Source organism: Drosophila simulans, chromosome 2L (genome assembly GCF_016746395.2).
Source record: "Drosophila simulans strain w501 chromosome 2L, Prin_Dsim_3.1, whole genome shotgun sequence".
Lineage (NCBI taxonomy): Eukaryota > Metazoa > Arthropoda > Insecta > Diptera > Drosophilidae > Drosophila > Drosophila simulans.
The window spans coordinates 2,746,337-2,769,941 of NC_052520.2; the positions used below are offsets into that span (position 1 = coordinate 2,746,337).

Here is a 23,605-nt window from a genome sequence, read left to right on the forward strand (position 1 = left end):
CATGAATTTCTATGGCACAAAATGCGATTCCATTCTGGGGTTAATGTCTCTTTAATAACACTTTTCAAATATTTAAAAATCCGTTACGAAAATTCAAAACGTTATAGACTAAACTTAACGTTAAACGTTACGTCAGTCACGTAGTGCTGCTCTTACTTGCGTTGCCCTTGCTTTTCGTCATCTGGCAGCACTGTAAGGGTATGTTAATTTCATTGATGTGGCAGCACTAGCGCATTGCAGAAAATTTCTTTGCTTGCAAAACAATAATAAGCTTTCTTAATTTTAGTTTAATAACAATAGAAAACCAACGACGAGAAGCAGCATAAAAGCACAGAAAACATGTTCCGATCAAGTTTCGACAAAAACTTAGGTAAGAAACACCAAAGTCAAAGAAATAAACCAATGAGCAAAAATGACTCATCGAAAAACAAAAAAAAGAACAAGAATTTAAGAAGTAACAATAAAAAGGCGATTGAACTCCAAAACAATTGAAGATTGTGATAAACACACAAAGGTCTAACAATTACGCATTCTCCACTCCCAGAAAATGCCACCAGTCACTTGCGTTTGGAGCCCGACTGGCCCTCAATTCTCCTGATTTGCGATGAAATCAACCAGAAAGATGTCACGTAAGTTTTGGGGGATTCCAGATTTATCATTTTAATCAAAAACCTTCGATTTGCAGCCCCAAGAATGCCTTCGCCGCCATCAAGAAGAAGATGAACTCGCCCAATCCGCACTCCTCCTGCTATTCCCTCCTGGTCCTCGAGAGCATCGTCAAGAACTGCGGCGCACCCGTTCACGAGGAGGTGTTCACCAAGGAGAACTGCGAGATGTTCAGCAGCTTCCTCGAGTCCACGCCCCACGAGAACGTGCGCCAGAAGATGCTGGAGCTGGTGCAGACCTGGGCCAACGCCTTCCGCTCCTCGGACAAGTACCAGGCCATCAAGGTAGCATTGGGTGCTCCATCTAATGGGATATTTACTATGAGATTCAAGCGCTTGTAGGCTATAGAAACGTACTGTACTAAGCAGTATTATCTTTAAAAAGAATGTAGGTTCTCTTTTGGGTTGAACATCACCCCAGCACACTTAGTTCAAAATCCGCACCTGTGCTTTGCCATTAATTTAATTAGTAGAGAACAAATGCTTGCTGCGGAGCAAAACCCATTGAAATGTCATCAGTTGAATAGAAATGAGCTCCGAGGAGGAACTAAGCATTGAGGAGGAATCCCCTGTAGACTCACTCCACCCAACTACACCTACCATTGCTAACAATTGCATTCTCTGCAGGACACCATGACCATCCTGAAGGCGAAGGGACACACGTTCCCCGAACTTCGGGAGGCAGATGCCATGTTCACGGCGGACACGGCGCCCAACTGGGCAGATGGCAGGGTATGCCATCGCTGTCGCGTGGAGTTCACCTTCACCAACCGAAAGCACCACTGCCGGAACTGCGGCCAGGTCTTCTGTGGCCAGTGCACGGCCAAGCAGTGTCCGCTGCCCAAGTACGGCATCGAAAAGGAGGTGCGTGTGTGCGACGGCTGCTTCGCTGCACTCCAGCGCCCGACGAGCGGCAGTGGCGGTGCCAAGTCCGGACCACGTCCGGCGGACAGCGAGCTACCGGCTGAGTATCTGAACAGCACTTTGGCGCAGCAGGTGCAGGTGAGTCACTCTGGAAAACAGCTATCTAATCGAAACAGAACAGCCGTTTAATGGCCAAACCATATGCCTTTTAGACACCAGCCCGCAAGACCGAGCAGGAACTCAAGGAGGAGGAGGAACTGCAGCTGGCCCTGGCCCTCAGTCAATCGGAAGCGGAGCAGCAGAAGCCCAAGCTGCAATCCCTGCCAGCCGCTGCCTATCGCATGCAGCAAAGGTCTCCCAGTCCGGAGGCACCGCCAGAGCCCAAGGAGTACCACCAGCCGCCGGAGGAGGCTACCAATCCGGAGCTGGCCAAGTACTTGAACCGCAGCTACTGGGAGCAGCGCAAGATCAGCGAATCGTCCTCCATGGCAAGTCCCTCGGCACCGAGCCCCATGCCTCCAACTCCGCAGCCCCAGCAGATCATGCCCCTGCAGGCCAAGAGTGCGGATGAAGTGCAGATCGATGAGTTTGCCGCCAATATGCGCACCCAGGTGGAGATCTTTGTGAACCGCATGAAGTCGAACTCGAGTCGCGGCCGCAGCATCTCCAACGACTCCTCTGTGCAGACCCTCTTCATGACCCTGACCTCGTTGCACTCCCAGCAGTTGTCGTACATCAAGGAGATGGACGACAAGCGCATGTGGTACGAGCAGCTGCAGGACAAGCTCACCCAGATCAAGGACTCGCGGGCTGCGTTGGACCAGCTGCGTCAGGAGCACGTGGAGAAGCTGCGCAGGATCGCCGAGGAGCAGGAACGTCAGCGGCAGATGCAGATGGCCCAGAAGCTGGACATAATGCGCAAGAAGAAGCAGGAGTATCTGCAGTATCAACGACAGTTGGCACTGCAGCGCATCCAGGAGCAGGAGCGCGAGATGCAGCTGCGCCAAGAGCAGCAGAAGGCGCAGTATTTGATGGGACAGTCGGCTCCACCTTTCCCCTACATGCCGCCATCGGCTGTGCCGCAACACGGATCGCCCTCGCATCAGCTCAACAACGTCTATAATCCCTATGCTGCCGGTGTGCCCGGCTATTTGCCTCAGGGTCCTGCCCCGGCTCCCAACGGACATGGCCAGTTCCAGGCCATTCCGCCGGGCATGTACAATCCGGCAATGCAGCAGCCAATGCCGCCGAATCTACAGCCCGGCGGATTAATGCAACAGCCCGCGCCACCTGGAAATCCCCAGATGATGCCGCCCATGCCCGAAAATCAGTTTGCCAACAATCCTGCTGCTATCCTCCAGCAGCCGCAAGTCCCGCAGCCGCAGCCGCAGCAGCATTCGATCGCTCAGCCTCCTCAAATGCCATTCCAACCGCAGCCTCAACAGATTCCTGGACAGCAGCCTCAACAGATCCCTGGTCAGCAGCCACAGCAGATTCCTGGTCAGCAACCTCAGCCAATCCCTGTTCAGCAGCCCCAGCCACAACCCCAAATGGGACACGTAATGCTGCAGCAGCACCAGGCTCCTCCAGCAGCACAGGCACCTCTAGTCACCGAAATCGCCAACAATCAAGTCCAAGCTGTGGCTGCTGCACCTGCTCCGCCGCAAAATGAACCGGGACCAGCGTCCGTTAAAGCTGAGGAGCCGGCTACGGCGGAACTGATTAGCTTTGATTAATCCAAGAGATGTTATTCCATTTGTATTACCCTTCAGGGTTGGGTCAAACAGTTCTCGTGCGGTTGTTAGGCCAAAAATGTGTGTTTTGTTTAGTTGAACGCGGTTATTAGTTACTACTTCAAAAGTTTTTGTTGCGCGAACGTGCTAAATTTTAAGTTTAGACCAAATTTATGGAGGTAAAAAGACGATGCTGCACGAGATCTGTTCAAGTCGAGGCCCGCTCTTTTATCACGTTTTAACCGACTAATGTTATTCCACAATAAACATAACTTTGTATTTTGAGAGACTGATTGCTTAATTGTCCAAAATGAATTTAAGATACATGTACATTTAAGTAGAACAACCATTGTAAAGTTGTGCGTTTAGGCATCCGAAAGGGCAGCCACTCCTGGCAGGATCTTACCCTCCAGCAACTCCAGGGAGGCTCCTCCACCGGTGGACACATGAGAGACCTTGTCGGCGCCTCCGAACTTCAAGCAGGCGGTGGCGGTATCCCCACCACCGACGATTGTGGTGGCTCCTCTGTTAGTGGCCCCGATTACTGCCTCCAGCATGGACTCGGTGCCCTTGGAGAACAGCTCGTTTTCGAACAAGCCCGGCGGTCCGTTCCACACGATGGTTTGGGACGCGCAAATGGCGCCTGCAAACATCTCACTGGATGCCTGGCCATGGTCCAGACCCATCATATCCCCCGGTATGCCCTGTGTGGCATCCACATGTTCCACCTTATCTGGCTGCTTGTCGATCTTGTTGGCTATGACGAAATCAATTGGAAATAGTATGTTCACGTCCTTCTCCTTCGCCTTGCAGACTATGTCGTTGACCAACTCGGATCCCTTCTCATCGAAGAGGGACTTTCCAATCTCCATGCCATTGAGCACTTTGAGGAAGGTAAAGGCCATGCCACCGGATATGATCATGGCCGTCACATTGTTCAGGAGGTTCGTTATCAGCGGAATTTTGTCGGCTATCTTGGCGCCACCCAGAATGGCCAAGAAGGGCTTGGCCGGATCGTGGAGAACCTTGGCAAAGTACTCCAGCTCCTTGTCGAGCAGGAAGCCAGCCGCTCGCACCTTGTAGCCATCGCCCATCATGGAACTATGCGCACGATGTGCTGTTCCAAAGGCATCGTTCACATATATCTCGCCCAGCTGCGCCAACTTGGCTCGGAATTCCTTGACCTTCTCGGGATCGGCCTTGACCTTCTTCTTGTTCTCGTCCTTGCTGCTGCCCGTCTCCTCGGCATAGAAACGAAGATTCTCCAGCAGGACCACAGTGCCGTCGGAGGGATCTTTCAAAGCTTTCAGGGTGTTATCACCCACGCAGTCGTCCAGGAATTGGACAGGCTTGCCCAGCACACTTTCCAGCTCCTTGGCCACCGGTTCCAGGCTAAACTTTTTGTTCTTCTTGCCATCAGGACGTCCCAAGTGGGATGCCAAGACCTAGACAAAAAATTAAGTTATTCATTCTATACTTTTTAGGAATAGAAAGAAGATATATGAACTCACCAGGGACTTACATTTCTTTTCCAAGGCATATTTAATAGTGGGAAGTGCGGAAACTATTCTTTGGTTGTTGGTTATTTTACCATCTTTCATGGGTACATTAAAGTCCACTCTAAAAATAACTTTATGGATCACACACTGGAACGTAGCTCTCAAGGATACTCACCTCATAAAAACCCTTTTTCCAGCCACATCTACATTTTTTAAGCTCAACTTCTTTACTTGCTTTCCATTGCAATCGTCTTTGCTAAAAAATCGTTGAAACCTTAAATTTGTGAATCGAGATTGAACCCTTTGGTATAAGTTCTGCCGCATAGGAAGCATATTAAATAAATTTAACAGTTTTTGACTGAAAATCCAATGCACAATGAGGGGGTCATTAACTATTTTCAATAATTTTCGAAAAACTAGAAGAAAAATCAAGTCCTATGGCAACACCAAGTTAAATTACTTCACCACGATCTGGCAACCCGGGCGAACATATGATTTTGCTGAAAACAATAGAAAAGGAGGGAAAATCTAAAATTGCTTGTTATTTGTTTGATTTGCTGTTGAAACCCAAACCAAACCCAAAATGGGTGGCGGAGATCTAGTAAGTACTGTCTCCCAACTGATTATCCGTTAATAACCATTGGTTTTTCCCCGCAGAATCTGAAGAAATCATGGCATCCGCACACGATGAAAAACCAGGAGCGCGTTTGGAAGGCGGAGGAGCAAGCGAAGATGGAGGAGCGCAAGCTGCAGGATCTGCGCAAGGAGATCAACGAGGAGCGGGATAGGGAGGAGCTGAGACGATTGGGCGAAAGTTCCGGTGTACTGAGCAATAATGGCGGAGCCGCTGGCGAGGCCAAGCTGGAGTGGATGTACAAAAGTGAGTCATCCATGTGAAATTCTAATAAAACTCATTATCTTTACATATTTACCTTCCTCCAGACAGCACAGAGCTGATCAACCGCGAGGAGTACCTCTTGGGCCGGAAGATCGACAAATCCTTTGAGACCCTGCAAGCGGAGGAGAGCCGCAAGGAACAGAACACAGTGGGTCTCAAGCAGACGATCAACCATGTGGAGCACGACTGTGTGCCCTTCTCTATACGGACCTACCGCAATGTGCAGTCCAACGAACAGGTGGACATACAGCGCAAGACCCTCGAGGATCCCCTGATGCTCATCAAGCAGCGCGAGATGGAATCCCGTCGAAAGCTGCTTGAGAACCCCGTCAAGCTGAAGGAAATCCATCGCATTCTCAAGACTGAACAAGAACAAAAGACCGCCCAGGGAAAGAAGAAGAACAAGAAGAGCAAAAAGTCCAAGAAATCCAAAAAGAAGAAGAAGAACAGACGATCCAGCGATGATGAGAGTAGTGACAGCGAGAGCAATGATAGCGACGATGACTTGGACAGAAAATTGGCCCGCCAAGTGAGCAAACTCAAGGGAGACCAAGGTGACCTTAAACTGGACAAGCTGCTGGACGCCAAGTACCGCACCATTTCGAATCAATTAGACATGGCCACCAAGAAGAAAAAGAGCAAGAAATCTAAGAAGAAGAAAAGCAGCGATAGCAGTGATGAAAGTAGTGACGAAGAGGAAAAGCCAAGAAGACAAAGATCTAGGGAACCAGAGCCAAGGAGAAAGCACAAGAGAAGCCACAGCTCAGAGGACAGAAATCACAGGGAAAGACGTAGGAGCAGAAGCCCGCGGGACAGAAAAAAGCTACAGAGTAGAAGTCCGGAACAGAGGCGGAGGCAATGGAGTCCAGAAGAGAGAAGGGAAAGGCGGAGAAGCAGGACCAGAAGTCCCTTAGCGAGAAGAACCAGGAGCCCCGAGGACAGAAAAGCAAGACATCAAAGCAAAGACACTTCAAAGCATCGCGAGAAACGCAGGAGTAGAACGCCTGAAGAGCGCTCCAGGTCGAAACGCAGCAGGAGCCGAAGTTCCAAAAGAGATGTCAATCGAAGGATTACTGAAAGACCGCCTCCCAGCCGTCCCGCCGGCAAGCCAAAGTTAAGCGAAGCCGACCGAGAAGCCCGTCTGCGCGAAATGATGGACAACGCCACTTGGAGGGAAGCGGATCGCAGCCAGGTGGTTCGCAAGCACCGAGAAGCCTACGCGCGCGAGGAGGCCCAAAACCGCGAACGTGACTTCGACAAGGAGTTCATTAACAAGGAGGTAAAGAAGGCCATCGCCAACCACAACTCCATTGGCGATCGCATCCGGGCCAATCTCAACAACATACAGCGCACCGCCTCCTCAATGGACAGCAACTTTGCCCGCAAATAAACTAGGATTCCTTTATTTCGTATGCATTATATGGTTCCGCAACAAATAGATTCAACACTTTTTAACGTCGTGGTTTGTGCTTACAAGATAAACGATGCGATTAACATTAATATACCGTATATATGTACGCTTAGGCGCTGGACAATGCAGCCACGCCTGGCAGTGTCTTGCCCTCCAGGAGCTCCAGCGAGGCGCCGCCTCCGGTGGAGACGTGCGAGACGAGTGCCTCCGTGTTCCACTTGGCGCAGCAAGAGGCAGTGTCGCCGCCGCCGATGATGGAGACGGTGCCGTTCTTGGTGGCGGCCACCACGCCGTCCATGATGGACTTGGTGCCGTTGGCGAAGTTGGGGAACTCAAAGACACCGGGGGGTCTAAAATGGGAGCACCACTATAGGAAATCTTTAGAAGAATCTTCAGTGTGTCACCTACCCGTTCCACACGATCAGCTTGGCGCGAGCAATGGGCGCCGCGAATAGCTCGCGGGTCTTGGGACCCACATCCAGACCCATGTGTCCATCGGGAATTCCGGCCTCCACGGTGGCCTCGCTGACGGCAGCGTTCTCGGCGAACTTGTCACCGCAGACGAAGTCCACTGGCAGATGCAACTGCACGTTGTTCTTCTTGGCCTTCTCCACCAGTTTCTCGACGATCTTGGAGCCCTCCTCGTCGAACAGGGAACCGCCGATCTTCATGTTGTTGAGGACCTTCAGGAAGGTGAAGGCCATGCCGCCACCGATGATCATCTCGTTGACCTTGTCCAGAAGGTTCTCAATCAGCTGGATCTTGTCGGCGACCTTGGCGCCACCGAGAATTGCCAGGAAGGGATTTGGTGGCTTGTCCAGGGCCTGCGAGAAGTACTTCAGCTCCTTGTTCAGCAACAGACCAGCTGCGCGCTGCTCGAAGCCATCGCCCATCATGGAACTGTGGGCGCGATGGGCAGTGCCGAAGGCGTCGTTGACATAGACATCGCCCAGCTTGGCCAGGCTGGCACGGAACTCCTTGACCTTGGCGGGATCGGCCTTGACCTTGCCGCCGCTGGCGTCCAAGCCCTTGCCTTCCTCCTCCACGTAGAAGCGGACGTTCTCCAGCAGAATAACGGATCCCGGTGCGGGGTCCTTGCAAGCGGCCTCCACTTCGCTGCCGACGCAGTCGCTCAGGAAGATCACATCCTGGCCGAGCAGGGTCTTCAGCTCAGCGGCCACGGGTGCCAGGGTGTACTTGATGTTCTTGTTGCCATCGGGACGACCCAAGTGGGACATCAGCACTACCGACTTGGCTTTCTTGGAAAGGGCCAACTTGACACTATCCAAGGCGGCAACGATCCTCTGGTTGCTGGTGATCTTGCCCTCCTTGATGGGCACATTGAAGTCGACGCTGCAAAGAAGCACAGACAATGTTTATGCAACTGAATTTCACGCGAGGATTGGCTTTGGATTACCGCATCAACACCCGCTTGCCCGCCAAGTCCAGGTTCTCGATGCTCAGCTTATTGAAGGCCATCTTGGGATTTTTATGGAATTTCTGGATACTTGCTGTGCGTGCTAGCAAACTCCGGATTGCGATACCACTGATTCCGCGAATCTTCTTCGTCCTCAACTGCTGTGCGGCAATGTCAGCGCAAGGTCATTTTGTCGGTGAACTGCTAGGGTTGCATCTCCACTTCCAGGGCGGCAATCCGTGGCAGGCGCTTTTCCACCGCTTGGTAGGTGCCATGCGCAGGATCCAGATGGGTATACTCCCATTTTGGGGTCCGAAGTTGGTAGCGGGTTGTATTCTCGTTCGAAAGTTGGATAAAAGTTGTACTCGCCAAATGCAACTCTGTATTTGGCGCCCAAATAGTGTTGGTAAGTGCTGTCAGCACAGTGCTGTGAAGCATCCATTCCAAGGGTGTCGAAAAGGGGTCATACAATTCTAAAATTAAGAAATCATTATTTAAAATATTAACTATTTTTATATTAAGGTAAATAGAAGCCGTCCATCCAAAGTTTTCAACTAAATACATATATAAAATGAATTTTTTGCAATATATTTTGTATAATAACTTCTAATCCCTTCGATCTTTTTTCTTCCACTCCCTTGAATGTCTGTTAAATTTAAACTATACAACACACAGATAACCAGAAAATTCGAATTAGTAATTTTTTATAAAAATATAAAATTCTATTATAAAAATAATAAATAAATATTATTTTATTTAATATTCCATCTACGGCGTACATACATACATACATGATTCGGTGTAACCGCCGCCCCTTTGATGTTTGTATGTCAATATGTAATTATTGAATAAATGATTTCTGTGGAGGCCAACAAAGTCAAATCACACAATCTTTCTCGGTAGCCGTTGTTTTATTTTGACTGTGCAAACGAATTCCGCCTATGATGCCATGATGATGGCTCCGCCTCTTCCCCCAATGATTCATTCATCGTTGCCCACTCTGTATCTCTACTCATCTCCGGCGGTCCAAGCAACCACCGCCGCCGGCACTCGGCACTGGCACCACCGAACGCTAACCCACCGCACCACCACCCACCACCCAGCGCACGGAGCACGGCACACCACCACCCACCACAAGTGCTCAGTGCAGCGAAATGCATGACGCAGATGGCAAAGGAAGGTATCTGGGAACGAACGAGTTTGGGTTGGTTGCTGCCCATTCGGGGGTTTTCTAGCCAAAGTGGCGGGTTCTCTAAGGACTAATCTGCCCAAAGGAACAATTGTAATGTGAGCAGTAAGCTAGAAGGGATGACATGGCACAGTTCAAGTAATAAAATATACTATTAAAACTATATAATATTAATATAAAATATATTACATACAAAATACCCATTTATGTATGTAAGTACCTACTTACATCACCAACACAATCGATAGATTGCCATATCTGGTGGGGTTTTGGGTGGGTGACTGGGGGACTGGGATGCGTATAAGCCTATTTGGGGCATTTCAGATGCAGCATTGCAGTGGCAGCGGCTGTCCTCCCCCATCCTTAAGCCAGCCGCCGGAAGAATGTCCACTCACACGTCACGGCTGTGGTGCTCTGCGCAATTAAGGCACCGCCGAGGACCCGGACCCACTGGCGATGACACCACGGCGCTGCTGCTGGGTCAGGTGGTATTGGAAATCGAAGACAATGGGGCTGCTTAAATTCATTTTAATAATTGCGTGTAAACCGCCCGTTGACGCAGGTGAAACGCAGGCGAGAGCAGGTGAGCCGGGCCAGTACATGTACCTGGTCGAGTCGCGTCCACATGGACGGCCCGGCACTCGTGTGGAAACATTAGCACATGCCGGGAAAACGAGACCCGACTGCGAAAGTGTCCAATGCGACGGCGATGACGATCGTCTGTGTTAGCTAGCGCTAGAGATCAAGAATCCAGAGAGTCGAGCAGCCAAGCGAATCGCCCATCTAGCAACAGTCTAACAATCACTCTAATCGAGTCGTAAACCTGTTCATGTTGTTCCACCCAGCCATCTTGTTAGGTACCCAAGCGCTAGAAGGGACGGCCTATGGTGGCTATGCCAATGCGCTACAATTGAATTTGTATCTGAACGGTGAGCTGCGCTACTCTTCGTGCCTTGCTCACCACACTTTCGATGATATCATATCGAAATAATGCTGTTAAAAGAACAGAAACTTCCCATTTTGAAAAGCCTAACAACCCGATTAGACATCTATTAAGCTGAGAGAGCAAAAAACTTAATCGCCGTGAATACAAGCTGATGAGTGTGTGTTTTAGATACACATGCTAGCTTGAGCGTCTGGCTATCGATTGTTTGCATTGAGATTTGTTCGCACCTTTATGCTACAGCAAATTAATGACGCAACAACGTGTAAGTGCACTGCGAGAAATTCCTGGGGCAGGTCAGGAACGGCATCGGTCGGGGTAGAATCCCTTGCGTTAGTTTTGAGTTCGAATGGGCCATAAAATTTCCGAATCGACAGATGTTCGGGTTCCGGGAAGCAGGACCACCGTCCATCCATTTCTGCCTGCTCGAGAACCTTCCTTATCGCAGTGGCCTACCCGGCGGTTGCCTGGATTTGAAACCGTTGCCTAACCTTGAAGTAACTACGGTCGCAGTTACCGATAACTCGAGAAATTGGCACAGGTTGTCCTCAGGAATCTAGATACCATTGTTCAACAGCGAGAGCTGGTCCCACAAGCCCGATGAGCACGACGATTCGTATCGCGAGAGACCCACCATTCTTGGGCCAGCGAGCGCCAAGCCACTCGAACGGATACTGAGAGTTCGGCGGGCGGAAAGTGAGAAGACAGCCAGAGAAGAACGGAAGGCCCATGGAGGCACAGCGAAATGGAGACGCAAATCGGCTTATCAGGCAGCGATGTTCAGGCAAAAAGTCATCGCTGCTGCTCAAATATGTGATAACTGAGTGGACGACGGCCCACGATTACAGGTGTTTACGTCCACCACGCCGCCTCGGTTGGGATGCCGCGGAACAGGTTCGCCGGTTTTAATTAGCGATCCGCCTGTCGACAGTCGTCCGCTCGCTCTGTCGTCGACCGTATTATTCAGATTACCAGCTATATAGCCTAGGCATTCGTATTTGCCATTGCTTTCGCACGAAAATAGCTGAAAGCGAGAGAGGCTGACCAATCGAAACTCGACTGTTGGATACCCGGTAAACCGGCGGTTGTTAGTTATTACCCTTTCGTCGATAGGCTACTGGAAATAGCACCAAGAACCTTAGGGCTTCCGGTCGAATTCCTCTAGTATTGCTTCATGGGTTGTTATTCCGCTCGTTAATGTGCACATTTTGAATGAACTTGAAGATCAACCTCGCGGTGATTGTCCCGCTGATAACACAGATTTATAGAGAAGAGCCAGTACACCTCGAGCACGTTGGCTACCAGGTGATATGGGTGATATGTTATAGCCTACTCGGCAGTTCCAGTTCCCCATATATTGGGCGATTCCTCACAGGAACACACTGGGTTCGTGCGGCGAACGAAGCCATCGCCATCAAATGGTCGAACCACAAGTGCGGGATCAACAGAAAGATTGGCACATGAAAAAAGAGTCAAGGGTGGACCCAGTTCGACGAGTAATAGATATTGACATTTAAGTATAAGTCTTTGGTGGGGCCATTAGGACATAAGGAAGTTTAATTAATATTTCTGAAACTGATTTCGAAAACTAACCCTTAAATGTTTTCGAAACATATGGGGTTGAAAATTGCTGCTTTCCTGCTCTTTCTCCAAAATAATTTTCTAGTTCTAAGACGCATAGTCCCTGAATAGAGCATTTTCCCGATAGCGTGCATTTAAATCGTTAGAATCTCAAAAATAGCTGCCCACTTTCCTGGGCCGCGAAAATCACCTGCTTCCCCACACGTTACCAATCAATTGACCCCAATCCGCGACGACATTGCGTCCCACGCTGGTCCACTCTATAAATACGAATACCGTGCTGAGTACAACACGCAGCACACACATCTGCATCTGCGGCAACAATGCTGCAACACTTCTTCCCATCGGCAACATCCACATCCACATCCACTGTTCTGCTCCGTTCTGTTCTGTTCCACCGACGAACGGTCAGAACGCCACAGAGTGACTGCACCACACACACCACACACCACCATCGCCGCTACCAACCCCCAGACCCCGCCCCCAGGCCCACGAGCGCACCACTGGCGCGCGCAATTTTCAAATTTACCGCCAAACGCGCCCACAACCGTACTCACGGAACCCAAGCAGATTTTGTATGGAATTAATCAGGAAACCCACTCAACTTGTCATTTGCGGATCTCGTTTTGATCGCAGCGCCTCGGGAAAAAGCCCAAAATTAAGCGGATACTACCAGCTATAGCCTCGATCGGTCTCTGAACCGATCCGAACAAAAGTATTTGAGTTATAGGCGAAAATGTGTGCAACCGATTTGGCGCAAGAAGAAGCAAGCGGCAATTTCTAGCCATCGAACGGACGGCAAGCTCAGTCTTGTACGAACCGTCGACGGGAGCACATATCGGTGGTTAGCAAACCAAAGGCAAACGGATATTCCATACATCAGTGAGGCCTACGAGTAAATCCTTTAGCCTGCCGTAGCGCCGCCTGATATATGGCACCTCCTAAAGCTATATTATATAGATACTAAATTATCAGAAAATCACCGCAAAATAATATTCCAAAAAATCCAACGCTCGCTCTGCTCTGGGCTGTTGTTGTTGTCTTATCGACTGCGGCTGTACAAATGCCGCGGCGATTTTTTGAGTGTATTGTATGGGCCAATGGCGTGGGAGAGAGAGCGAGAGAGCGTCGTAACGATTTCGGGGAGAGCGAAAAAGAGAGCAGCGAGAGCGCCAAAAGAAAGTTACTCTCTCCGCGAGCGGCAGTGCTTAAATAGACGGCCCGCAGCTGAATCGCATTCAGTGTGTTTGTGTGCTTCGTTCGGTGCGGTTCTCTCTGTCTCTATCTCGCCTTCCCCGAGTATTTTGCGCTGGTTTTTTGTCAACAACAAGACAATCCACAAAACCAAACCGAATTGTTCTCTATATAACGCAGAAACTAAATAGTTCCGGAAAACCTCAAAGAAACCCATTCAAATATGTCGGCTGCTACGGAACAACAGAACAACGGCGATGTGGCCGTGGAGAAGGTGGCGGCGGATGATGTGTCTGCTGTCAAGGACGATCTCAAGGCGAAGGCGGCCGCTGAGGATAAGGCCGCTGCTGCCGATGCCGCCGGCGACGCGGCCGACAACGGCACGTCAAAGGACGGCGAGGATGCCGCCGATGCCGCCGCCGCTGCCCCCGCAAAGGAATCCGTGAAAGGCACCAAGAGGCCAGCAGAAGTGAGTACTGATCTATGTGACTAGCTGCTAGTTGTTTACGCGGTAAAACCAAAAGGAGGCCCCTCTAATGATTCACTCCAAGCCAATATGCGAGTAACACTTCTTGATCGGGGAAAAATTCTAGAAATAGATATACACACGTTTTTCGGAGCAGCGCACTCTCCCAATGGCTTACATATGCCCCCAAAAGAGAGAGCGTATAGCTGCTCGGTTGTGCGTTTGTGTTGTTTACGATTAACCAAGATGATTGCGGGTCCGGCAATCAAAGATTATTGTTGTTAGGTTCAAATCGAGGTTAGGAGGGCCGCCGTGCCTGTATAGACGGGGAGTACAGTTAGCCAGGGCCTTTTCTTTGTGGGGTGGGTAATGTGTTTTTAATAAACCCATAGGTCATTAGCATTGACGTGTCCGCTGAACAGCATTACCCAGCAATAGATACATTGTGGCATTGCGGCTATAACTCATACGCTTGGCCTTATTTATCAGTCGCTGTGGCTACGGGAATTGCAAATGCAAACGCAAACGCAATTCAGCGCGATGCCAACGCACTCTCTCAATGAAAACAGACATTGCCGGCCGGTAAATTACTCATGTCATGTTTGGCCACTTTATTTTTGGTTAGTATCGCCAAGAGCACGCGGTATTCGAACAAGTTTTGGGGGGCACATTAGTTTAGTAGCACATTTCTTGATAAAAATAAAATAGTTCGGCCAGTAAGGCAGATAAATTGGCAAATCAAGCGCTTTTCTCAGACTCAAACTCGAAATAAAAATGTACAGTTTAACGGGAGCGTTCTCTCGCTCTCGCTCTCTCCCTCTCCCCGGAGAAAGATAGATACAAATAGAGAGCGCGGCTAACTCTCTCCCTCGTAATTTGTATACACACCGTTTTGTCTGTTTGCGTATGTGCTTACATTTATCTTTCACTTTTTTTTCTGCTCTGCTTTATGCGTATTTATTTTAGTACATAAAACAAGACGGCTAAACAGGGTGTCGCAAAAGTTAGTTGGGTTTCTTCGAGATTCAATTGAAAAATGGTCATCATCCCATAAATGAATCAGTTGAGATACGCTTGGGACGGATAATTCTTAGTGGTACAGTAACGAATTGTATAAATTTCAGAAATAGTTTTGAAAATTATTCGTTGGTTCTATTTCTTTCGATTCCAAACAACAGATTAGCTCTTGTCCCTATAAATGTAAAGTCTGTATCTTAATCAAGATACATTGATTACCCATTTATTACACCAGTATCGGTGTAATGATAGGCTTAGTCCTTGCCAGTGCTAAAACACCCTGTTCATCTTAATCCTCGATTGGCCTTTTCTCGAGTTCTGGGTCTCGTGACTTATGCTGTAAGCGAAGTGAAAGGAGGGGGCGATGGGTGGCCATTAATTTTGCACATTTTTCCACAGTTCGATTGTTTTTCGCTTCTTCCGCTTTGTAACAGTCTGGTAAATAGGGCCCTTGTGTTGCGGCTTCTCTTCGACTTGGGAACGTGACCGCCTATATACTGCCATAAACCATATACCATTATGTGTATCTTGTTGTTGGTTGGTCAGCGGCAAAAGTTAAACCCACGCATGTTGTTGTTTTGCGCCTTTTTTCGCTGCCGACGTCGCTGCAGCAGCTGTCGTTCGGATGGCTGTGAGTGAGAGCGAGAGATTCATTCATGCAGTTCAGGTACAGTTTACAGTGCTTCGGATTCAGATACTCTCTCTCGTGCTCTCTCGCCCGCTCTCTGTTTTACAGGGCACGCTTCGTTTCGTATCTCACGGATGCGGATACATATGTCGCTGCCGGCGTCGCTGCTTATTGTTTTTTTTTTCTTCCCCCCTTATGTAGTAAATATGTCGCCTTGTACATACGGAGCACAGATGTAACACGGCTGCACTTGTAATCCGCTCTCTCTCTCTCACACCGTCTCTCTTTGCCGCAGCGAATTACATTGGCGCGCGCATTTTTCAAATGTTTTTTTACGGCGAAAATAACGATTTTCGTCGCTGCTTGTTTTGTGTGCTGAAAATATACATTTTATGACTATGTACACACGCACAGGAAGTTGCGAGGGGTATTGGATGCCCTTGATCAAGGAGATGTGTGGGTTTGAGTTGGGCGCGTAGGACCATTTCGCTCGGTAATTCTCCCTAATATCCTTTAGTTTGTTTCTCAGATTAATATCAAAAATGCATAATTAATAGTGACGGGCCCTAATTTCTGTTCAATAGACTTGCTTGTAATGGAATAAATCATCATCTGAACAAGAACCAAAGGAACTCTACTAACTTCTCTCTCCTATTTCGCTTCCAGGCCAAATCCGCAGAATCAAAGAAGGCCAAGAAGGCCGCGGCCGCCGATGGAGATTCCGATGAGGAAGAGGCTCTGGAGGAAATCATCGAGGGCGACAGTGAAATCGAGAGCGACGAGTACGACATCCCCTACGATGGTGAGGAGGATGACATTGAATGTGATGGTGAGTTCACGGAAGCACTTCCCTTTTCCACATGAATCTAATCCCCGGATTTTCCTTTCCCTTCCCTGCGCAGATGATGATGATGATAATGATGACGGTTCCGGCTCGGACGATCAGGCGTAATAATAATGTAGTCAAAAATACAAACAAAAACAAACAAAAATTTAAATTAATAATAAATAAAAGTTACAAGCAAAAACAAAACAAAAAAATATAATAATAAACCAAGAAGCAGAAAATAAACCACAACAAGGAGAAAATGAGGAGGAGGAGAAAAAACCACAAAAAAATCGCAAAAGTATATAATTTTTATGTTTAAGAAATAATTTTTTATTTCTTACCTTATTTTAATTGTATTTTATGTGTACTTTTTTTATAAAAAACTACAAAACAAACAAAAATTGTAATTGAAGGCATTTTCGTATAAACGCAACCTATACGGAATCCAACAAAAAGTAAACATCCCCACTATATACAAGAACAAAAAAAACCAAAATCTTTCTTTCCTTTATCTTATAAGTCCTAATTTAAACGCCCAGTTGATGCGTAAACCAAGATATACAAAGATTTCAAATGTAGCGTTAACGAAGCCCGTGAATTAAACACAGATACACGAAACTCACACACACACACACGATATTCAAATTCATTATTAAATTAGACGTTACATTTGTGAATGAATGATCGAAAGAAGCAAAAATACAAAAGTGAACATTTGAAAATGAACATGAAAAGAAAACAGCAAATGCAATTAAATACAAAACAAATAAAACATAAAAATTGTATTTAAATAAATCGCAAAAATCATTGAAACCCCATACTCGACGAGCATTCAATGACACTCAAGTTTTAGCTATGGTTTCAAAAATTTCGCGCCCACTGTGGCCACAGTCACCCGAATTTCCCAAACCCAAGGCACTGGGACTACTTGGTCTTCGCTTTTGGGGCAAATTAAAAGAAAAAACGAAAGGAAAACATCGGGAAGTTTGAGTTCTAACCTTCTGTTTCGTTTCAGCATTTAACTATAAACTATGACTAATCTTAAGTACTTATGTCAGTATTAAAGCGAGGGGTTTATTATTCTGTTGATAAGTTGTGCGAGCGAGTCGTTGATAAGCCTAATTCATTTGTAAATTGTAAAAACCAACTCGAGAATCGAATAACGAGCAAGAAATAAACTTTTAATGTTACATGTATCTATTAGTAAGGGCATCCAAACTATTTATACACACAACACCCCGTACGACGAGTTCTCAATATAAACATATAACGACTGATATTTCAAAACGAATCGTGCCCAGCTGGTCAATCGCGGCACTCGACACCGAATCCACCCGACCACCATTATCCTCGAATCTAACCGATTTGTCCCGGAAAGACAGCCACATACACACACAATCCACCCACTGACCCAGATCCAAACTCCAAGAGGCTTAAAGCTGGTAATGCCAACCAGCAACTGAATAATTGAGTGCAATTAAACCAATATGCCCAAGATAAATCAGCCGATTTGATACTGATAAACAATAGCGATACCACAGACAATGTTAAAGAACTATGCATTTTTGTAAATACCAATTACTCATGTATCTGCTCAGTGCGAGAATTACATCTAGTAGCGCGAACGGGCAGAAAGATAGAACCATGAATCGAAAACGAGAATATGAAACAATTTTGAACGATGAAATAAATTATTGTAATTACGTAAAAGCGAAAACCGTACGTACATACCACCCATTTGGCATCTGTTCGATGCCAATAAAAGTTTGTTTCAATTGCTTCTGGCCATTTTGGGTGGGGCAATCACCTCGCTTCCGTGTTCCAGGGGTAGTAGTTCTTATCCAGGAGCATGTATGTAGGTACATAACTCATAGATTGGCCGCCCCTACATTACTCCGATCCATCCCTTCCATATCCCGGCCTGTTTGCATTCGGGGGTTGACAAGCTGGTTCCCACAATCCTCCCTATGAAAGAAATCATATACTAAGGGATGATGGAAAAATTCAATTGGAAACTTCCTTTGATTACGTACCTTTTTGGGATTGAAAATCGATTAGCTTAGCACATGCCTATTAAAAAAAGGAATGAGGAAATTCCAGTCTCTTCGTTGGAAAAATTAAGTTGAACTACTTTTATATTGCGATTCAAATTTAAGCGCCAAAACTTCAACTTCTAAAAGCTTAAGAGCTTTTAAGCTAATATCAAGAAGTACTAATCACTAGCTTCATAAACCATTTATTTGATTTATTTCAACTTTTATTAAAATTATTTCCATATTATTTAGTATCAAATTTAAGAATAAACGCCTAAAAATGTACCTGTTAATTAAAATACAACTTTAATATGATGCTATTGCACGAGTCATGATGATGCCGAGCACCTGGTGACCTTCAGTATGCACAGATGCTCGCCAGGAATGCGTCGCTCCATGAACTTAACAGCCCGGAACTGGAGGCCCTCTAAGTATTTGATAATTTCCTCCGGCTTGTTCTCCCGCAGCAGCAGTAGGTAGAGCACGCCTCGAGGCGAAAGAATGTCATCCAGTTGCTTGAGTAGAATGTCCGTGACGCGCCGCCCGTCCTGTCCACCAGCCCAGGAGAATACCAGATTGCGATCCGTTGAGGATTCGCTGTGCGAATCGAACTGTTGCGTCTGCAGCTCCTCGTCACTGGTGACCACATAGGGCGGGTTGAAGAGCAGCACGTCCACGGATCGCGGGCGCAGTGCATCCGCTAGGCTGCAGCGAATGCTATCCAAGCGAGCGCCATTCCGAGTCGCAGTTCTCCGGGTGGCATTGCAGGCTTTGGGATTGATATCCGTGGCTAGGCACAGCGAAAAGCCAGCCAGTTTCTTGGCCAGCGCCGTAATGATCACTCCCGATCCGGAGCCCAGTTCCACGCAGAGACGCGGCTGCAGCCGGTCCAGGTACTCCAGATCCTTTTCCAGGGCGTCCAACAGCAGGAACGAGTCCTCCGCTGGCTCGTAAACGTGCTCGAAGTCCTCCGGGCTCAAGTGGTCGGTGTAGGGCGTCTCCATGACGAACAGTATTTGGATTTAGGATATGTTGGTGCTGAGTGCGGAATCGAGAAGCGCCTGTCGCCGCCGCTGCTCCTTCTCTATCAGCTTGTGCAGACCCGTCAGCCGCTCCTGGCTGGTCACCAACACGTTGCTTATGACCGTCACCTTGTGCTTGACGTTCAGCAGCTCCTTCACCTTGTCCGCGAACTCGGGTATCTGACTCTGCGCCTTTTCGATGTCCCTCAGCTGGGCGGCCAGTGCGTCCAGTTGGCCACGCAGCTCCGCCTGCAGCTGGATGGTGGAGGCCACGCGCTCGTCCAACCGCTCGATCGTCGGCTTGAAGAGATTGGTGATGCCCTCGGCGAGGATGTCGCGCGTGGGATTCGTGCAAAAGTTCTCCGTGTTCTCCTCCAAGGAAGTCACGGTGCTGTCCGAATCCATTGCAGAATTCTGATCAGAAAACTAATTAGAGATGTTGTTGCGAGCAACCAATGGTATCGATGTATCGAGAACATAGGGGTGGCAAGTATTAGAATATATAAGCATAGTAGTAGCAGATGGTAATCTACTTTCAAAAAACTATTCATATAAGCCAAATATTATTTGACGTTGAAACTATTATAATTATTTTTATTGGTCCTTAATATTTGACGCAGTTGACAACCCTAAATAATTTCAAGAAGTCCTTCAGACTATCGGTCATACACCTTTCAAAGTTATCGCACGCCACCTCCTTGCGTTATCGATACACGGGATGTACGCAATCAGCCATCGCTAATAAAGTATAATAATAAGTAATTAAGAAAATATATGCGCTGATTTAAGCTGCCGATGAAATGGATACGTACTCGGTGGACGTGGTGTACCAAGCAATCAGCGCCCTCTTCCAGGGCAACAATCCCAAGGAGCAGGAGAAGGCCAACAAATGGCTGCAGGACTTCCAGAAGTCGGTGAGTGATAGTCGCCCGGTGTACGAAACCTTCGTGCGATTGCTAAGTTTTTTTCTGGAATCCCTTAAAGATCTATTCTTGGACGATTGCGGACGAGCTGCTGCACCAGAAACGAGACCTGCACGCCAACTACTTTGCTGCGCAGACCATGCGGAACAAGATACAGAACTCCTTCAGCGAACTGCCCCCGCACACGCACGAATCTCTGCGGGATTCGCTGATCACACACATAGGCCAGATCGACGAGCAGACGGACAATGTGATTGTTACCCAGCTCAGTCTGGCGGTGGCCGATCTGGCCCTGCTGATGGCCAGCTGGCGGGAGCCGATCAACGATCTACTGGTGACACTGGCACCGCATCAGTGCGCCATCTGGCCCCTGCTGGAGGTACTCAAGGTGCTGCCCGAGGAAATAGACTCACGGTATCTGCGGCTGGGCGCCAACCGGCGCGAGGAGGTGCACAAGCAGCTGGACGCCAGCGCAGAGTGCGTCCTAAAGTTCCTGTGCATGTGCCTACAGCGGGAGGATCTCGACCAGCAGCGTGTGTGGAATGCGGCGTTGCGCACCTACAGTGCCTGGCTGGTAATCCATGCCTTTCCCGTCTCGCACGTGTATAACAACGCCCTCACCCAGCTGGCCTTCCGGTTGCTCTCGCTTCCGGAGACCAGTGGAAAACTGCACGACAATGCCACCGAGTGCGTGTGTGCGCTACTCTCCTGCATAAACACACGACAGGATAGCGCCAGTGATCCGGAGTCCTCCTTCGAGGCGCAACTCTTTGGAGCTGTCTGCATGCTGGAGACTCCCTACCACTTGAGTGTGGCGCACGAGGACACCGACAAGACGATCAACTACTGCAGAATTTTCACCTCGTTGTGCGATGCCTTCTTCTACGATTTATTGGCCGATGCCCAGAAGCCACACTACAGTTTGAAAGGACTGGATCTTGTGCTGCTTTGCGTCGGACACTTCGACTACGAGGTGGCCGAGATCACCTTCCACCTGTGGTACAAGCTCTCCGAGGATCTCTTCCAGCGTAACGAGGATAAGCTGACGGTCCTCTTCCGGCCGCACATCGAGCGGCTGATCAGCGCCCTGTTTCGCCACTCACAGATGGAAAGCGACCACGACGGGCTCATCGAGGAGAACAACAATTTCTATGTGAGTGTGTGATATTTGGAGACTTAGGACTTTTAGCAGTTTTAATTAAATTAATAATAATGGCTTGGATTTAAGTGTACTAATCTTAAAACAATTTAATTGCAGGACTTTCGACGCAAAGTCTCAGATCTGATAAAAGACGTGGCCTTCATAGTGGGATCCGGAGCGTGCTTCAAGCAAATGTTTCATATCCTGCAAGCCCCAGAAACTACGTGGGAGTCCACAGAGGCGGCACTGTTCATTATGCAGAACGTGGCCAAAAATATACTTCCGTACGTATGAAGCTATGTATTACCATGTCAGATTTACAATACTTACCTTGCAGAGATGAGAACGAGGTGATCCCCAAGGTGGTGGAGGCGATTCTCAATATGTCAGAGCAAACGCACATAGCAGTTAGGTACACTGCGATTCTACTGATCGGGGAACTGTGCGACTGGATTGAGAACCATGCTGAATCCCTGGAGGCAGTCCTCAACTTTTTGCTGTATGCCCTGCAGCAGAAGAATGGCTTGGCGCCAGCTGCGGCCATCGCATTGACTTCCATTTGCTCCGCCTGCCGACAGAAGATGGTGTGCCACATCAGCGGACTTGTGGAGATCGCCCGCAGTCTGGACAGCTTTCAAATAAACAACGATGTGGCAATAGGATTGCTAAAGGGCATATCGCTTATACTTACACGTCTGCCACGCGAGCAACTGCAGCCTGCTCTGCGGGAAATCGTTGGCTTCCAGCTGCAGCCACTGGCCCAACTGGTGGACAGCACTGGCGGTACTGCTCAAAAGGGAGAGCGCACCGATCCCGTTTACTGGATAGACCGCGCCTGCGCCATTATCCGGCACACGAATCCCGACGTTCCCGACAACGTAGAGCACCCCACTGTAGCTATTCTGAACGACGCCTGGCAGCTGATATCGCGGGTGATGGATAAGTACCAGAATGACCTGCGTATCATGGAGCGTACCTGCCGACTGATTCGCTACGGCATTCGGATGGTGAGAAAGCAAGCAATGATGCTGGTGGAACCGCTGATCAAACAAATGGTCGTGCTGTATTCTGTGCAGCATCACAGTTGCTTCCTCTACGTGGGATCCATTTTGGTGGACGAGTTTGCAAAGTCCAGCGAGTGCATTGGCGGACTGTTGGAGATGCTTCAGGCATTCATAGAGCCCACCTTTGGCCTGCTGCAGATGGAGAACGGCCTGAAAAACAACCCAGACACAGTGGATGACTTCTTCCGTTTGGCATCGCGTTACCTAGACTGTTGTCCCCACCAGCTGCTCCAGAGCAGTCTCATCACGCCGATCTTCCAGTGTGCGCTAATAGCCTGCTCCTTGGACCACCGCGAGGCCAACTCGTCTGTGATGAAGTTCTTTATCAACCTGTTGGTTTGGGGCAGATCGAATAACCACAGCCGGAACGCCGAGTGCCGTCCCTTGGTGGTGGAACTGGCGAGTCAGCATGGCGGTGCTCTGGTGATGAACCTGATTCAGGCGTCCGTCTTTCAACTGCACTCCTACATGCTGGTGGATGTGGCCGAGGTGCTCCACGAACTGAAGCAGGTGGTGGGCAACGAGCGGATGCAGCCCTTCCTGGCCCAAGCGCTGGAGGCACTGCCCAAAAAGAACAGCGGTGGCTACGTGACAGCCACGCAGCAACAGCTGGACGAATTCAGCAGCACAGTTCTGAGGTGAGGATTTGCCTTCAAACGTTGTGTATTTTATTCATAATGCATTATATTTCTTTTTATAGAGCGGACACAACGAAAGCCATTTCGCAAGCCTTGAAAACCTTCACGCGACTGTTTCGCTAATCAGGGAGATGAATGAGTTTGGATTCGGATGATTCTGTACATTTTGAATGATGTATGTAATGCGGCAAGGGTGCTAGGAATTTGTTAAAAACGCACGTACCCCTCTATTTATAATATAGTTGAATCGATTGTTTGACGTCATAAGTTATATATAATTTGATTTGTACATTTTGAGTGCGGTCAAGAGATCCTCAAAGAATTTAGCAGTAAGTTATTTACATCAGCGTGCACTCCTAGCTCTAAGTTTGAACCCTAAAATGACTCACCAACAAGCATAGGCATAAGGCAAACCATTAAATATATACCATTTAGATTTAATTGACCACA

At 48.4% G+C, this 23,605-nt stretch overlaps 8 protein-coding genes and 1 long non-coding RNA gene across 13 annotated transcripts; 5 read left to right on the forward strand and 4 right to left on the reverse strand.

Moving 5' to 3' along the window:
- Window positions 1-191: 191 nt before the first annotated feature.
- LOC6730754 (hepatocyte growth factor-regulated tyrosine kinase substrate) lies at window positions 192-3,547 on the forward strand. 2 transcript variants are annotated; one of them, XM_002077886.4, is made up of 5 exons: window positions 192-370; window positions 545-629; window positions 686-950; window positions 1,293-1,667; window positions 1,742-3,547. In XM_002077886.4, the coding sequence occupies exons 1-5, from the start codon at window positions 340-342 to the stop codon at window positions 3,263-3,265; spliced, it is 2,280 nt and encodes a 759-aa protein (XP_002077922.1). In that variant the 5' UTR covers window positions 192-339; the 3' UTR covers window positions 3,266-3,547. The 2 variants fall into 2 exon arrangements, with proteins under 2 accessions (XP_002077922.1, XP_016023171.1); XM_016179441.3 differs by lacking the exons at window positions 192-370; window positions 545-629; window positions 686-950 and adding an exon at window positions 1,116-1,236.
- On the reverse strand, window positions 3,546-5,114 carry LOC6730755 (phosphoglycerate kinase). 2 transcript variants are annotated; one of them, XM_002077887.4, is made up of 3 exons: window positions 4,937-5,114; window positions 4,774-4,882; window positions 3,546-4,707 (listed from the first exon to the last, which is right to left on the reverse strand). In XM_002077887.4, the coding sequence occupies exons 1-3, from the start codon at window positions 5,092-5,094 to the stop codon at window positions 3,628-3,630; spliced, it is 1,347 nt and encodes a 448-aa protein (XP_002077923.2). In that variant the 5' UTR covers window positions 5,095-5,114; the 3' UTR covers window positions 3,546-3,627. The 2 variants fall into 2 exon arrangements, with proteins under 2 accessions (XP_002077923.2, XP_016023172.2); XM_016179139.3 differs by having other exon boundaries at window positions 4,599-4,707; window positions 4,785-4,882.
- A 106-nt stretch (window positions 5,115-5,220) lies between these two features.
- On the forward strand, window positions 5,221-7,118 carry LOC6730756 (pre-mRNA-splicing factor CWC25 homolog). The gene is made up of 3 exons (XM_002077888.4): window positions 5,221-5,362; window positions 5,419-5,641; window positions 5,704-7,118. Exons 1-3 carry the CDS (start codon window positions 5,345-5,347, stop codon window positions 7,047-7,049), a joined length of 1,587 nt encoding a protein of 528 aa, XP_002077924.1. The 5' UTR covers window positions 5,221-5,344; the 3' UTR covers window positions 7,050-7,118.
- Window positions 7,047-8,692, reverse strand: LOC6730757 (phosphoglycerate kinase). Its single transcript, XM_016179138.2, has 3 exons — window positions 8,488-8,692; window positions 7,479-8,423; window positions 7,047-7,420 (listed from the first exon to the last, which is right to left on the reverse strand). The coding sequence occupies exons 1-3, from the start codon at window positions 8,547-8,549 to the stop codon at window positions 7,180-7,182; spliced, it is 1,248 nt and encodes a 415-aa protein (XP_016023173.1). The 5' UTR covers window positions 8,550-8,692; the 3' UTR covers window positions 7,047-7,179.
- Window positions 8,693-8,920: 228 nt separating this feature from the next.
- Window positions 8,921-9,389, forward strand: LOC123327219. Its single transcript, XR_006541780.1, has 2 exons — window positions 8,921-9,009; window positions 9,163-9,389. It is a non-coding gene; the product is annotated as an uncharacterized LOC123327219 (long non-coding RNA).
- A 3,506-nt stretch (window positions 9,390-12,895) lies between these two features.
- On the forward strand, window positions 12,896-16,497 carry LOC6730759 (bacchus). Of its 3 annotated transcripts, XM_016179442.3 has the most exons (4): window positions 12,896-13,044; window positions 13,575-13,863; window positions 16,172-16,334; window positions 16,408-16,497. In XM_016179442.3, exons 2-4 carry the CDS (start codon window positions 13,618-13,620, stop codon window positions 16,455-16,457), a joined length of 459 nt encoding a protein of 152 aa, XP_016023174.1. In that variant the 5' UTR covers window positions 12,896-13,044; window positions 13,575-13,617; the 3' UTR covers window positions 16,458-16,497. The 3 variants fall into 3 exon arrangements, with proteins under 3 accessions (XP_016023174.1, XP_002077927.1, XP_044778904.1); XM_002077891.4 differs by lacking the exon at window positions 12,896-13,044 and having other exon boundaries at window positions 13,411-13,863; XM_044922969.1 differs by lacking the exons at window positions 12,896-13,044; window positions 13,575-13,863 and adding an exon at window positions 15,488-15,544.
- A 16-nt stretch (window positions 16,498-16,513) lies between these two features.
- Window positions 16,514-19,371, reverse strand: LOC27206526 (methyltransferase N6AMT1). Its single transcript, XM_044922963.1, has one exon. It carries the CDS (start codon window positions 19,369-19,371, stop codon window positions 18,697-18,699), a length of 675 nt encoding a protein of 224 aa, XP_044778898.1. The 3' UTR covers window positions 16,514-18,696.
- Window positions 19,372-19,389: 18 nt separating this feature from the next.
- Window positions 19,390-19,794, reverse strand: LOC27206525 (SNAPIN protein homolog). Its single transcript, XM_016179136.3, has one exon. It carries the CDS (start codon window positions 19,792-19,794, stop codon window positions 19,390-19,392), a length of 405 nt encoding a protein of 134 aa, XP_016023175.1.
- Window positions 19,795-20,054: 260 nt separating this feature from the next.
- Window positions 20,055-23,596, forward strand: LOC6730762 (transportin-3). The gene is made up of 5 exons (XM_016179443.3): window positions 20,055-20,303; window positions 20,374-21,465; window positions 21,571-21,737; window positions 21,791-23,155; window positions 23,218-23,596. The coding sequence occupies exons 1-5, from the start codon at window positions 20,190-20,192 to the stop codon at window positions 23,276-23,278; spliced, it is 2,799 nt and encodes a 932-aa protein (XP_016023177.1). The 5' UTR covers window positions 20,055-20,189; the 3' UTR covers window positions 23,279-23,596.
- The last annotated feature ends 9 nt before the right edge of the window (window positions 23,597-23,605 follow it).

Bases quoted from the DNA above. Each gene is read 5' to 3' on its own strand.
- LOC6730756 (XM_002077888.4), top strand. The intron at 5,642-5,703 runs GTGAGTCATCCA...ACCTTCCTCCAG, and splicing joins GCTGGAGTGGATGTACAAAA to ACAGCACAGAGCTGATCAAC.
- LOC27206525 (XM_016179136.3), bottom strand. From the start codon at position 19,794: ATGGATTCGGACAGCACCGTGACTTCCTTGGAGGAGAACACGGAGAAC.
- LOC6730762 (XM_016179443.3), top strand. From the start codon at position 20,190: ATGGATACGTACTCGGTGGACGTGGTGTACCAAGCAATCAGCGCCCTC. The intron at 20,304-20,373 runs GTGAGTGATAGT...AATCCCTTAAAG, and splicing joins TGCAGGACTTCCAGAAGTCG to ATCTATTCTTGGACGATTGC. The intron at 21,738-21,790 runs GTACGTATGAAG...CTTACCTTGCAG, and splicing joins GTGGCCAAAAATATACTTCC to AGATGAGAACGAGGTGATCC.
- LOC6730759 (XM_016179442.3), top strand. From the start codon at position 13,618: ATGTCGGCTGCTACGGAACAACAGAACAACGGCGATGTGGCCGTGGAG. The intron at 13,864-16,171 runs GTGAGTACTGAT...TTTCGCTTCCAG, and splicing joins GCACCAAGAGGCCAGCAGAA to GCCAAATCCGCAGAATCAAA. The intron at 16,335-16,407 runs GTGAGTTCACGG...TTCCCTGCGCAG, and splicing joins GGATGACATTGAATGTGATG to ATGATGATGATGATAATGAT.
- LOC6730757 (XM_016179138.2), bottom strand. From the start codon at position 8,549: ATGGCCTTCAATAAGCTGAGCATCGAGAACCTGGACTTGGCGGGCAAG. The intron at 8,424-8,487 runs GTAATCCAAAGC...GCTTCTTTGCAG, and splicing joins GGCAAGCGGGTGTTGATGCG to CGTCGACTTCAATGTGCCCA. The intron at 7,421-7,478 runs GTAGGTGACACA...CTCCCATTTTAG, and splicing joins AAGCTGATCGTGTGGAACGG to ACCCCCCGGTGTCTTTGAGT.
- LOC27206526 (XM_044922963.1), bottom strand. From the start codon at position 19,371: ATGGAGACGCCCTACACCGACCACTTGAGCCCGGAGGACTTCGAGCAC.
- LOC6730755 (XM_002077887.4), bottom strand. From the start codon at position 5,094: ATGCTTCCTATGCGGCAGAACTTATACCAAAGGGTTCAATCTCGATTC. The intron at 4,883-4,936 runs GTGAGTATCCTT...AGTTATTTTTAG, and splicing joins GGAAAAAGGGTTTTTATGAG to AGTGGACTTTAATGTACCCA. The intron at 4,708-4,773 runs GTGAGTTCATAT...TTTTTTGTCTAG, and splicing joins AAAAGAAATGTAAGTCCCTG to GTCTTGGCATCCCACTTGGG.
- LOC6730754 (XM_002077886.4), top strand. From the start codon at position 340: ATGTTCCGATCAAGTTTCGACAAAAACTTAG. The intron at 371-544 runs GTAAGAAACACC...CTCCACTCCCAG, and splicing joins AAGTTTCGACAAAAACTTAG to AAAATGCCACCAGTCACTTG. The intron at 630-685 runs GTAAGTTTTGGG...TTCGATTTGCAG, and splicing joins ATCAACCAGAAAGATGTCAC to CCCCAAGAATGCCTTCGCCG.